We start from the raw sequence: 14,583 nt of genomic DNA, 5'->3' as shown, positions 1-14,583 counted from the left end.
CACTCTTTCTAAATTCAATGACACTATTCAGCAATCTTCAGTGTTTCATGTACCCTTTCCCTTTGAGCAATCTTTCCAAATGCTCATCAGATCACAGTAACACACACAATCTTTCAGGCAAAAAGTATTCTGCCAGGGAATACTCTCCTCTTTATTTTACTACATCTTTATAATCTTTACTTTTCTCACTAGTATAAATTTTCTTTCTAAGTAAAAGAGCTCAGTCTCTAAGTTGGTATCATCACATATCTTGATATACAACATATTAAGAAACTTTTTCCTATTACTCTTTCACCATATTAACTCATTTTAAATTAGTCTTTTAAGGCCCCAATATCAAGACTGCATTTGAGACTGGTATTTCTTATTACTGAATGTGAGGAAAAGAAATGCATAATAAAAAGCGCTCACAGCTTCTATTTATTTTAATAAATTAAGCCAAGTTTATCTTAAATAATTTGCACAGACAAAAGTAGTTTTATGTATTTACCAGTAATTTAACCTGAAAAAATCCATGTTTTCCCTAGTCTCAATTGAATAAAATACATGTTACAATACTTATCTTCACAAAATTTCCACTCATGGTAGCTGTGTGGATAGATAAAGCCTCTACGCCAAATAGCAAATCTCAAAGTCAGTATTTTCAATCTTAGTCTTCCAAAAATGAGGCACATGGATAAGAGTTACTATAAACTTTCAATTAATTTGCATGATTCTTCTAATCAGTGTAATGTCATACCTTTAAACTGAAATGCAAGTTTTCACTACTTCTACTATGTCTCCACAAAATTTCTTTGTCCATATCCTCATTCAAGTAGCTTTCCAATTCTGACCCACTGGAAGAGGTAGAAACTTAAGGAAAAAGTCTTTGTGTAGTCATTTCTGAGGTGCTTGGGTTTTTGGGTTTTGTTTTGACAGAGACAATCAACTTGGGTCTTAGCTACTGCGTAGAACAGCTGCCGACTGGTAGAAGTGTATTATTGTACAAAAACAGCATTCTTAAACATCCTGTATCCTAAAGCTCTGTGATACACTTATTCATGGTCTGCTATGAGAGAGCTTCATTCTCCATGTACGGTCTCAGAGTCACTACCACACATATACGATACTCACTAGAGATGTGTTGACGTGTCTGTGCAAATACACGCTGCCAGAATGCACCAATGAGATCTCCTCCGCAACATGTTTATTTGTGATCACCCCAAAGCGTATTGTTCCAAGGTAGTCTGAAACAGTAAATTTTAATTTTTTAAATACAATTATATACACTGAACTTCTCTCCTGAAAGCCTTAGAAGAACACCTTCAAACCAAAACACAGAACACTGCTGTATAAAGGCACAGAAATCTTAGTGAATAGCAACTGCCAATACTGGTGATGAAGTGAGGGTGAAGAAAGATGACAAGAGCAGGCAATGAGAACAAATGTGTTCTCCTTCTGCACTCAGGGTATAGAGAATGTTAACCTGAATTGTCCAATTTCTAGATTTGCTTATTAAATATAGAACCTGGTATTGTAGATATGCACCTTGCTATGTGTTATGGCATCTCAAAAGCCAAGAAGAGATATACATATAAGGAAAAGGTATGAACATTGACTGTCTAGATGATGTACATTTACAGTAAAGATATATAAATACATATTACAGTATTTCTGTATTTATAAATATGTACACATAAGAATAGAATGCTTCTCATCTTTATGTTGCAAAGAACTATCCCAACATAAAATGGGGAAATTACAGAACAAAATCTAGGAGAACAGGTTCTATATCATCTATCAAGTCAGTGGCACAGTAAAAATCAGAATAATGGTATCAATTTCCTTCATTTGCTGATGGGAAGAAATATCCATAAAATGTGCTAATCTTAACTTTAAGAAAGTTCTATCCTGAATTTATGACCCCAAAAAGATATTATTCATATATAAAGTTTGCATATTTAAACACAAGATTTTTTGTATTTTAGATAATTAATGCAAAAAACAACAGGGGGAGAAAGCCCCTCTCATCATGCTACCTTGTAACACCACTGTAACTCCATCCAGGAAAGCACTTTGCTGAATTCAGTTACTAAGTATTGACAAAGTCAAGTTCATCCTAATGCTTCTGAACGTGACATTTCAAATGTTGCTCAAGACAAACACTCTTGGATTCAATTTAAATAAGCACTAGTCTGACTATGGCTCTACCTGGGTTGCAGATACGCTTTCACATTTTTGTGTATTAGTGTACCCTTAAATGGCAGCCTGTCATATACTTTACTCCATAATGGCTGATCACAAAATACAACATAAGCCTTTTATGCGAGCAATCCTCACACTGTAATAAAATAGAGTCTCCTAATTAGACCAACATCAAGAAACACTCAAAAAGGATTAATTCCCAAGCTACAAAATATTGCAAAAAACTACTGAAGTCCATATACATCATTCATTCAGATGCTTTAATTTATGAAAATGAAGCTTTTACCTTTCTTTAATGAATGTAATGCTGACGTGAAGAATGTTAAATAACCAGGTGGCTGAGGTGAAGCATTGAACTCAAAATATCCTAGAACTCCAGGCTGAAATAATAAGAATTAGAGTTAGTTTAAGCTATCTTCAAGTATAAATATATGGGGCATAGCAATTATTTGCCTACAGTATAACACAACAGATTTTAAAAAGAAAACTATTTTCTGAAGAACAGTCATGTTATGCTGCAATAAAAAAATTAATATTAAAAGGCTAAATGGAAATCAGCTCTAAAGTTGCCATTCGAAAGCTATGAGAGGATTACTATGACTGTAGAGGAACAAGTTTCAAACCATGTATTTCCCATGTTAGCAATTAAAGTTCAATAAAAACAACTAATATTTGCAAAGCAAATTCGAGTCAGTTCCAGCACCAACAGAAGAACCATAGGCATCATAAAGACTTCTTTTAGAACTGGAATATCAAGTATGATTTTTCAGAGTATAAAGAACAAACAGTAACACTTCAATTGTTCACTATGTTGCACATAATTAGCAACTACACATGAATTCACCTATTTTGCATATGAATACTTGAATTGCTAAGCCAATTTATCATCCCATCGTTAAGCTATCAGTCACTGTAAATTCCTTCAGTACATTCTGCAGGAGTCAGTGAGAGACCAGCTGCACAAAAATAATGGAGGAGCCCCATATCCACCTGCGTATCCATAAAGTTCTTAAACTGCCAAACAGACAATTCAAAATTTAAGAAACTCATCCCTAAATAGGCCTATTGACTTTGCCAGGTATGAAACCTGAGTGGCTTCATATTAAATTCAGGAAGAGAATCTAGAAGCTGACTTGGAAAAGAGAGGTGTGTAGTCTTCAGACTTCTCTTGTTCCAAAATTTCAGCTAAATTTTGGTTTTAAATTTTGCAAAATATAATCAATTAAAAATTATTATTAATTATGTTTTTTTAACCCATCACTCAAATTCACTTAATAAACTTTCAGGACAGAGTAAGTGATGGAATTTGGTTATTTTGTGTTACTTGTTTTCCAGTTCTACCAGTGTATACAGAAAGAGCACTCTACGGACTGCTGTGGAACAAAAGATTCCAGACTCACCGATCACCCATTTGTGTAGCAACTATATTCCCACATAAGTATTTTCATTTGGTAATTCAGAGGCTGCTTTATTTTTTGTTTTACATATACAATTTTAAGTTTATTTTAAAAACATGAGCATGTATTTTACCTGTTACTGTCATTAGTGATATGAATTCAGTTATTCATACCAGCCATATGAATTGAGCTAATTCAGTATGAATCTGCAATCTCGGGATGCTCACCAGTAACAACATTGCCCATTCCAACTAATGACCTCCTCTTTTTAGGCAGGAATTATCTTTCATGAATGAATGCTGAATACAAGACCCTTGTTAATAGAGATTCCTTATGAGGTACCCCAAGAAAATAATCAATAATAAAAATGAGATACAAGCAATTAGTGAAATTTCTGCAACAACAATTGTCAAAAAGGAAATAAAAATATAAAACAGTTTAAATACACAGCAAAATAATAGTATTCATTCTTCTTTTTTAAACAATAAACAGATTAGTAATTAGTGTCCACCTTTTTCCTCCCAGTACCAAATTAAGAAAGGAAAAGGAAATGATCCCTTATAAAAAAAAATTTTAAAGTATTCAAGTGAACCAAAATAAGGAGACAGATATGATGATCAAGATTTTAGTTTCACATTTCCTAGGACCATTTTTTGAATACTGTTACTGTCCAAAGCAAACTTATAGCACCAAACACTAAATGAAAGAAGAGTCAAAAGTGACAGTAAAACGTGACAAGAGGCCACAGGTCAGATCTAGAAATATTTATAAAGTTATTTAAAAAGGTGATGTTCTGATTTTGACTGCCAGTTCTGCTGTACACTAATAGCAGCTTAAGAATTCCAAATTGTGAAGAGTAAGATGTTTTCATGAGACATTTTTGGAAAGTGTTTTTTCAGTAAGAAAAAATTGCAGGGGAAGAATATATACTAATGCTATATGCCTAATCAGTAATCCGGTTAATTAATGTCCTTTTAATGATCATCCCAGAATAGTTAACATTTCCTCCCTTACAAGCTGCAATTAAACACATGGGGAAAATGTCTAAAATGCTGTATTTCTTCTCGAGTACCATGCAAATTTTCCTTGTCTTTCTGCAAATTTTTCTTTTCTGTCAGAATGAAGAGATTCACTTGCTAATACTGACTACTCTCTTCATTTTAACAAAACTGAACACTTCCTGGTGCTAACAACTAATAAGAAATCTTGCTCCATACAAATGAGATTCAAGTCTTACAGAAGAGATACCTCAATGTAAATAAGAGGTCCCTAGTTTTGAATACAAGTGTGCCAAGAGGAGTTTGACAGCAGCAACACCCACTTCCTTTCATGTAAGATCCTCCAAAACAATCAATAACTGGTGTAGCAACAGGTACCCACACACAGTTTATATGGGTATCTACCTACGAGCTGGTTTTGATGATGAGGTGCTTCCAGGCAACCATCTGTGTGGAGTTAACTATCTTGATGCAGGCAGTTAGGAATAATCAGGTGAACAGGATATGACTTGCTGTGAGATAAAGTGGGAGGATAAAATACTGGAATGTGACATAGGGATAGTTTAAAGACACCACATTAGGAGCACTGGCGTTGCTAGAGTGGAGCTTACTGGAGTTTTTCTTTCCATGAAACAATTTTCAGCACCTGTCCCAAACCAAGTGTCTGTAGGAAAGGTTTTGGAGGAAACCTGAGGATGTCAATAGCGAAGAGTCATTAGTACCATCTCCTAATTAAACTCATATATGGAAATACAAATTAATTAATTGTAGTGTAGCCTATTTCTTGCTTGGTCTCTACACCAAAGGAATTAAGTGATGTGTGATGCCAATTAAATCAAACAAGTAACAGACTTGACAAGAATCTCAACAAAGTTTTCTTCCTCTGTGCCTCAGAAGGATGAGGCCATTTCTAGTAGCTGGGTTAATCAGATGAGAATTGAGACATGCCATTTTGGATTAAAATGAAACTATTGCATCTCTGCAGTTAAGAAACAAAGGAAGTCTAATTATAGGTGCTTACAAGTACCTGAAATTATGGTAGGAACTGCATACCTTTCTCCTGATGTAACTTAGATATTCCTACACATTCCAAGATTTTAACTGCTTTCCAGATGGGATTTTTTTTTCCTTGCTCTCAAAAATTAAATTCTAATTCTTATCCAGTTCTAGTTTTGTGCTGGTATCATTCCACAACCACAAAAAAAAAAAAACAACCAAAAAACAAACCTTAAATAGTATCAGAAAATGCAGACTCTTAACTTTCCAGGCGCCAGACTTTTTTTCACGGAGTTTGAGCGCCCTCTTGTGAGGCCAATACAGCATCTCACAATATTCATTATTTGATTGAGGAAAGGACTGAACACCGCGTAACTAACACCACGTGCTCTTACATTTAGCTGGATTCTGTTCATCAGTATTTCTTGGAAATAAAAACATGCTAATTAACATTTGAATACAAGATAAAACACTGATAGATTTCAGTATCTCTTGGTGTGATTCACCTTACAAAAAAAAATGCTCTGAATGTTTATCTTGGTACATTTACAGGACTTGTTAGTTCAGGCATGCTGACATTTATATTTATGCTAATTTTTATATTCAGTTGAGTGTGGGTAGAGCTCCTGGTTTTCTCTGCTAGATACTTTTTCTGTCAAAAACTGGCTCCTGGAATTTGAACACAAGATTAAAGCACCGAAAACTTCACAGATTAGATGGAAAACAACAACTATGGGCTTGAAGTCATGGCTACGAGTAAACTGACAGGCAGCAACAAAACGCCATTGAAACAAGAAAATAAGGGTGCAGTAGCTCTTTTAAGTGTGAAAACAAATGCTGAGCAGAACTTCAGCTCAACACAATGCCCTGAAAATGAATCACTCATCTACTAATAACTTACCAACCTACCGCATACTCCAGATTATACACAGTGCTACCCTTGGACAGAGAAACAAAACAATGAGGATCAAAGGTGAGTGACAGGCAACTGCTCTGCAGCATACTGCCTCCTTAGTACAGGAGACCTTAACACCAAAGTAGAACGGAACAGCCAAGGAACAGAACAGGCACTGCCTAAGCACAATCTGGGGATCAGCTATGAAAAGGTTCTTAACTGAAATTTCCAATTCAAAAGTAAATATCCCTACCATATGTTCGCAGAACCCATTCCCCAGCAAAACACAAGACCGAAAATTAGATACTGATGATGACAAATTTTTCAGAAAATAGTCTGAGCTCTGAATTAATTAGCTTTTCAATGAAGAAATCACAAAAACCTGATCAAGCAGCAGTTGTCAAAATGCCCAATGATCTAGCCTTTACAGTCTTCTCCTTTCCCTTATGCTAAAAATTAACATTTTTAATATATAAAAGTTAAAAAAAAAAAAAAAATCAAAGGAAGACACTAGCCAAGGTGCCCAAAAAGGGAATTCGTTAGTGCCATGTATGCACTTCCTGTAACCTATTCTATTCCTCAAACTTTTTCACTTCTTAAACACAGGAGTCTCCTAAAAAAGGTGTAAAGTTCCTTGACATGCACAGATAATATTAGAAAATGTTCACATTTCTGATTTTTTAAAATGATGAAACAACATGTTTATTTCTGATTTAAAACTAACTTTTCCTCCATGTCTGACTATGTTTCCCTCTCCATCCGTTGCCATATACAATTCTCTAATTTTCAGGTCTTCTCTGTATCTCAGCTTCTGATCACTCAGTGTTTACTTTTCTTATTGCACTCACCTGGACTTGCACTAGCCAATGCCCTGTTCCCTGAATGAGTTGGTTTAGTTTTGTATCTCCTCCCCCTCTTGTGTAACTTTACAGAGGCAAGACACTGAGCACCTAGTGCCACAGTGTGGGAAACAACCTCAGCCTTAAATGACTGTGGGGCAGCATGACAGATCAGACTCTATTCTTAGTCCATTTCAGAAAAAAGAACAAACAAATGCTGAATATAAACAGAGACTGGGCATTTGGAGCCACAGAATTTGAAGCACAGGAAGGGGTGGAAGTTTGAAAATAGAAATAAAAATATCTGTTCAATTGCTAAGCAATATTTAGAAAAAATATTTCCTGGTTGCCCCATAAATTTGTCTTTTATCTTACTCTTTTTCCAATGGAAGTGCACCTCCTACTGTAAAGTAAATTTAAGATTAATGATGCTATGTTTATTAGTTCCCTTTTGCAGACTACAAAGAAGTAATTCACATAATGCAGATCAAAAACCAAGCATGGCTGTTTTCAAATCTCTACAGAAGGCAAAAAATAAGTTCTAGAATGGGAGAACTGAAGCAATGAAAGGACAATAGAATTGCTTGTGATGACAGAAAGTATCAGCATCAGAGAAAGACACACAACTCACTACTCCTGACTCACTTAAAACACTAGAAAACTAAACCCATTAATAGTTCCTGAGAGAGAAACTCAAGTGTAAACAGCACAGCACCCATGGTAACTACTAGTGTGCATCCCCTCACACTGTGGCAGCTTTCATTTAACAGCACAGGCCGTGCTCCATCCTGCAGCAGACCCAGTCCTCAGAACACGTGCTAATGCAAAAAGGAAAAGGAACTCTGCTTCATTCGGAAATGCTGGAAAAAGCCTCTTGCATGTTTTGGCCGCTACTACAGCATCAATTTGTTGATCAGGTTTTCCATTCTGCTCTAACAGCTTGGATTAGTAAGATGACGGTATTTCTCCGTTGTGCACAACAGAAATGAACAGTTATAAAGGGATTATAAATGGTTCTGTTGTAAGCGCATTTTGTCTAATTGGAAGTTATTAATCCACTAGTACTGCTACCCATTTTGGCACCTCTGAAAACAATAGACTGAAAATTAATAAAACACAATGTACCAGTGGATTAAAATCATGAAGTTACAGCATACAAAGTGGTTAGAAGCTGTTATTTCAACTGATTTCACATTTGTTTTTGCTGAACAGATGTATCTTATTAGAAAGGTTTAATATTCCTTTAAAAATTAAAGCAATTATTATATATTTCTCAAATGCTTTCCCAACTTAGACCACAAGATTTTTGCAAAAAGATTTCTCCCTTCTTTCTTGTTCACGTATTAACTTTTTGGTGAGGTAACAACTTTGATTGTTGTCTCTACATACTGAAGTACTGTAAATTAAGAGCATCACTAAATCATAAGAGTCACTATACAGGGAACCAACATTATGAATTTGTCATTTCATATTTTTATGATCTTAACAAATTTACAGGGCACTGATTTCAGGATCCTGGAAATAACCTACTACTTTGGAGCAGATCAAATTTAATCGTGAAACAAGTCAAACTCTTTCTGAACCACAGTGGTAAAGCTAGAGAAGAGAGACAAGTACCTCATAATTTGAGAGGAAATCTAGTAATTTTGATCGAGACGAGATGTAGAGTAGTGGTGTCATCACCCGGCGAACAAACTTTTCAATATAAACAGCACTCATAGGGCCTTTGTATTCAATTGGTCCAAAACTAGTACCAAAAAAAATAATAAAACATTAAGACTTAACAATAGAGAGAGTCCCTCCTGGGGATGGCAGAGATAGGAGTTACACAGACAGCATGCTCAGCCTCTAGGGAATTGCTCTCTGTGTTAATTAACAGTGGCTTCTGTAACTGACAGAGGAGTTGTGTTACCAGACCTGAAGTACAGCGCAGAAATTGCAGTGACTCTGATGTAGTGTCTAGGGGCAGGTGCAATGTGTTGGTGGGGATGAAGGGATGGAGACCACCTCTGAGTCCCATTAAAGAAGTTGGTAAAATGCAGGTATGAATTATAATATACATATCTTTATGCTTTGTCCAAAGTAAATACATGTGACTTAAAAATACAGATCTGAAAAATACCACTATTTTCACTTGATTTTTAAAAAATATTTAGAAAGTTCAAACTGTATCATTCTGTAAAAGTCCAATATTTTTACACAGACTTTTACAAATAGCACTCAATAAAGTAGGGATGAATCCAGTCACACTGCTGATGAACAGACTCAGTGAATCTACAGTTTCTCCCTCAGCTCACACCACAGTAGTGAAGTGCTAAAACAGGAGGTGGGCCGGGCCTTGCGGCTATAATTTCCAGAGCTATTCCTTCATCCCCTTGAAATCCTGCATCTGATTTATTATCATTAGGTTGGACAAGGCATCACAGTCCAAAATGAAATCTAAGACAAAAAGTATGAGCAATCAGTCCATTCCCATTGAAGAATTCAGTGTGAGGCATTTTGTAATATAGTTCCTACATACAGACACTCTAAAAAATATCAGACTTGCACTGATACCTATATTCAGATGCTTTTAAATAGTCTTCTAGAGCCCACTAAATTATTCTAAATCCTACACTGGTTTATTGCAAACCTTTGTCTTAATAGCAACATGCACTGCTTCAACATGTCACATGCCCAGTACGCAACATTCCACATTTAGTACCTCAGGCATGAGGGGTGCATTGTCCTCTGGGGTTTTAATGAAGTATCAATATGAATTTTTATTTCATCTTGTTGCAACTCTGTTTAAGGTTACTGATAATATCCAAGTGTGTCTATCTAATGTACTGTAATTTCAAGATCAAATAAGTTTAAGTCAATGTACATCCCAGTGGGATTTTTTTTTTTTAATTACAGTTTGAATTATGCCAGTGCCATCTGTGTCTGTTCCAAGTTCAGCTGACAATGATCAGGATTGTTCCTCTTCAACACATAAATCCCCCCAGTAAAACCCAAAATCAGTCTCTGTAATGGAAAAGAGCTGCAGTTCAAGACTAGGGTACACAAGTAAAATGCAGGTGATAAACTACAGAGCATCCAGCTCTATTGTACCTAGCACTGGAAAATGTGTTTCCTTACCTTCTGCACACAAGGAGAAAAAAAAAAAAGGATAATACATACAAATACTAAAAAAATTAAAGTGATATTATATAAAGTTTTATATAATATCTCAACATTTAGAGCATAAAAAAAGTGAGTGTAAAGCTCAAAATTTAGAATAAATTTTTCAGTACATAGTGCCATTTAAATATGCACTTAAGTTCCACTAACTTCAGTAGCCCTTAAGTACATACTTTATTGTTGTCGCAAATTGAGATCAATTGATATAATTAATCTACAGAGCAAGCAGACAACTTAAATTAATATATAAATCTGAATTATTTACTTTTCATTGGAGGCAGAACTTCCAGAAGACGCACAGGCAAAAGAATTTCCTTAAGGATGAAGAATTGTGCAATATGTCATTTAACTGACATTTACAGCCCTTCTTGACATCTAAGTAGCATACAGGACGAGCTTCACCCAGAACCTCCTCCTCTACAACCATTTACTATAGCCATAAATATAACATTTTCAAAATGCAACATTTTATACAATATCTGTTTCACAAAACAAAAATAAAAACCTCAGACTGTACATATGAAATCTTACCTCCGATGGTACAAGTGTATTACAGGAAAATAAAAGAAATGCTTCTGCTTCCTGCATTTCCCCTGGTTCCACCAGCAATTTACAGCCACAAACAGCACCTGCAAAGCATGTAAAAATTCACAGCTAACAAAGAATATGACTGTGACCTTCTTTATCTAACACATACTTTTTACAATCCATTACATCTGCTATTTTCAGTGTCTTTTCAACTCAGTATTTCACTTCTCCTCTTAATTCTATTGCACAATCCTTTTGATCACTTTTCTCTCTAGTTTTTAAGCTTCTTTATCCAAATCCTTCAAATTTACTAATTTAGTCATAATCTGTATTAACTACTTTTTCTGCAGAGTAGAGCTCAATGAGCTGAGGTTTAGTACAGCTGTACCTGCAAAGTGTTCACAGGTAACCAACTGCTAGAAAGCAGTGCTATGGCTGCAATCTCCTACGATTACCAGTGTCTCCAAGGATCCTGGAACTGGAAGCAAACTCCCCATAATTTCTGTCTGAAGGCAGGTGAATAAATCTGAGAACACTTTGCGACAGAACTCACTAGAGTTCCCCATTCAGAAGTAGAAATAACAGACAAATGAGCAGGAATCACAGGTTTTCTCTATTTATGCTAACACTCTATACATTAAATTAAAATTAAGACAAATGGCTGAGTTACCCTAAAATGTGAGCATTTAAGTCCTACTGGTTCGCACAAAATGATAGAAATTAGCATCAGCTTGGAGATTAGAAAGCTGTGAGGTCATGTTTAAGATTCAGATCTTCTCTGAAGTTACCTGGTCTGACAATCTGTTGGCCACATGTTCTATTTCTTCTCGTGCTGCAATGGACTGGCCACACCACGGCGCATAGAAGAAATACAGCACAATTTCTGAATCCTGACGAAGGTGATCTGCATAGTCTAATTGTCCACGGAAAAGATCAATGACTGGAGATCTTGTGGAGAAAAAATTCACTGGAAGCTTTGCTGGCATTGTTACATCTTTTGCTCGGCTGCAGGAAGGAAATTAAGGGGGGTTATTGAGACTGTACAGCAGTAGTTAAAAAAGCGTGCCCAAAGCCCTGATTTTTCATTTTAGCAAAGGTCATGCAATGACAAAACTTTACAAATTGATGCAAATGACTAAAATTGACATCTGAGTTAGTTTCATGAAATACTATAAAAATCTAAAGATCATCTCTAACAAGCTTTAGAAAGTCAGGCTGTGATACCATGCACTATGTTCATGGGTATGTTAGCTCACACTCTTATTGCTGGTTGCTATAGAGCATAAAATTACCAGGAAGAGTGATTTCTTTGGATTTCTTCCCTGGCCTCATCCTCTTTTAACACTTGTACTTTAGGTAACAGCGCCCTAATAAGAGAAGAGACACTCGTCATAAAGTTTTGTGATGTTTATATAAACAGAAACCATTACCCTGCCTCATGCTTTGCTTTAAAGTACTCTACACTTCTATTGTTTTATACTGTATTAGGAAAAAAACATGGAAATGTGTGTTAGTTTATTTTATTGATTAGAGCAGGGATTGCAAACTATTCAGGGCACGTTTCCTCCTCAATGTAAGGACAATATCAACAGAGAATCTCAGTTTAAAGAGATTATGACAGATTAAGTTTCTTAAAGAGAAATCAGTTTGACTAGTAATACCCAGAACAGAAACCAAATACTCAGGCAACCACTTTTATCAAATCAGCAATCAAACAAACCAGAACTTGGCTCTTCCAACATGTTTGGAAGTTGTTATGGTATAAACTGCCTTAAATGCAAGTGAAGTCTCATATTCTCTTTCTTATATTCTCTTAATTCCAAAATTTTGCACTAGCTACATTTACACGAGAGCAAGTCAGATTAAAAACTGGACTGCACCGCCGTAATGCTCAATTTTACCGTGATTCCTTGTGTGACAGAAGTTTTAGGAAAGACCGTGCATTCCTTTACCTTGTGTCACAATAAAAAGCTAACACAAAAACCTTTTACCTGATATTTTAACCTTCTCAGGTTACAATTTTAGTAATTGTGATAATTATTGAGTCCCTAACACTGTCAAACTCGTATGTTAAGCACCCTCCTAACAATGCTGCCATGTTTTCCAATTTTACAATCATTCTGGTTTGTAAGAAGTACTTTTGTTTTTACAATGCAGACTCACAAAAGCCACAGCTCTTCTCTCATTTCCAGGTTACTACGCATACACTTAAAGCTCAACATTTAAGAATCACCCCCCACTGTATTTTCTAAAAGTTAAAGAAATTCTTCATTTATATGTAAGAGACAATCCAGAGTTTTAAAAATATTAACTGGTCCCTCACATTTACAATTCATTCATCCCACTGCTCACAAAATTATGTTTTCACACAGATTGCAAAAAAATACTTTCTTCTATGGACTTCTACCTTTGTTCCTTCCCTTCTCCCTCAGTCAGTTCCTCAACCCTTAGGTTCTTATGTCACCTCACAACCAACACCTCTGGTTCCCTCCCATTCCTGCACCCCCTGCTTACCCAAACCACCAGCTTCTTCCCGTGATTTCTAACTGGACAGGACACAACACTGATGTGCTCTGGCTCTAACTCACAGGTCAGCACACTGTCTTGCCAGTTGACAGGGTTAGCAAAAAGGACACAGACACCAACTTAATACTAGAAACAAACTTACTTTAGTCTAGTATAAAACAAGGGAAAAAAAAAAAAAAGAATAAGCAAAGTACAGAGTTAAACAGAGTAAGGCACTTAATCATTGTTACATAGGAGAAAGCACGGTGATTAAGAAGGATACATCACCAATTGCCCAAATACTGATCATCATCCGCAGCCTGTACATCAGCTGGGGAGCCCCGTCACAGCAAAGGGTTTGGAGAGCCTTTCCCCGGCCATTGGGAAGTCCTACACAGTGCATCCACTCGTAGGTGAGGTCTGCATCTTTGCTGTGAGAGGGTCCTCCTTTTATATCATCAACAAACAAATTACTCAGACAGAACATCACGGTTACATCTGGTGGGTAGGTTTCACTTCACACAGGCACATCCCAGATTTGGCCAGGATCCGAAATGTGTCTGAGAAGCTCCTAATTTGGTATTCTGCACCCGGCTTTGAACTGTAAGAGGAAAAGTCTCACAGTCTCATTTCACACTGATGTGATACAGGCTGAGAAAAGAATCTCATGGTTGCATTTCATGCTACTATGGTACAGACTGGGAAGTTCACTCAAAAGTCAACTCTAATTTAAGGATTATAATTTAAGCCTTTGTATATTAAACACACACACGGACTAGCTGCTGAAAGCAAAACTCAGCAACTAAGTGTTGATCTCACACTAACACACACTTCTTCAGAGACATTAACTAGAATTTCTCCTCTTTAACTGGTTTAATTAAAATGGAAAACCTACATATGTTTAAAGCCTCTGCTTCTTCTATTGAATTAAACTGAAAGTGGACAATCGGTTCAAGATCTATGGTGAATGGGGAGACAGATGGATACAGAACATAACAGCATAAGCCTTAAAAATGAAATAAAAAATTGGCTCCAAATTGCCAGAAAGTGTAAAACAGATCAACAGAAGTCACGTGGCA

At 36.1% G+C, this 14,583-nt stretch overlaps 1 protein-coding gene across 2 annotated transcripts in view; it reads right to left on the bottom strand.

The window, feature by feature from the left end:
- Window positions 1–12,392, bottom strand: part of TXNDC11 (thioredoxin domain containing 11) — a 26,467-nt gene extending 14,075 nt beyond the window's left edge. The window contains exons 1-6 of one of the 2 annotated variants that reach the window (XM_029084890.1): window positions 12,292–12,392; window positions 11,788–12,004; window positions 11,003–11,100; window positions 8,927–9,056; window positions 2,471–2,564; window positions 1,114–1,226 (exon numbers count right to left, since the gene is read on the bottom strand). In XM_029084890.1, coding sequence (XP_028940723.1) covers window positions 1,114–1,226; window positions 2,471–2,564; window positions 8,927–9,056; window positions 11,003–11,100; window positions 11,788–12,004; window positions 12,292–12,392 — 753 coding nt within the window. Of the gene's footprint in view, window positions 1–1,113; window positions 1,227–2,470; window positions 2,565–8,926; window positions 9,057–11,002; window positions 11,101–11,787; window positions 12,005–12,291 lie in introns of those variants that run through there. The other variant, XM_029084891.1, reaches the window with a different exon arrangement.
- Between the last annotated feature and the right edge of the window lie 2,191 nt (window positions 12,393–14,583).

This window comes from Antrostomus carolinensis, unplaced genomic scaffold (assembly GCF_000700745.2).
Source record: "Antrostomus carolinensis isolate BGI_N321 unplaced genomic scaffold, ASM70074v2 scaffold20335, whole genome shotgun sequence".
Lineage (NCBI taxonomy): Eukaryota > Metazoa > Chordata > Aves > Caprimulgiformes > Caprimulgidae > Antrostomus > Antrostomus carolinensis.
Note: the sequence above shows the minus strand (reverse complement) of the source record. Positions and strands in the feature narration are given on the sequence as shown.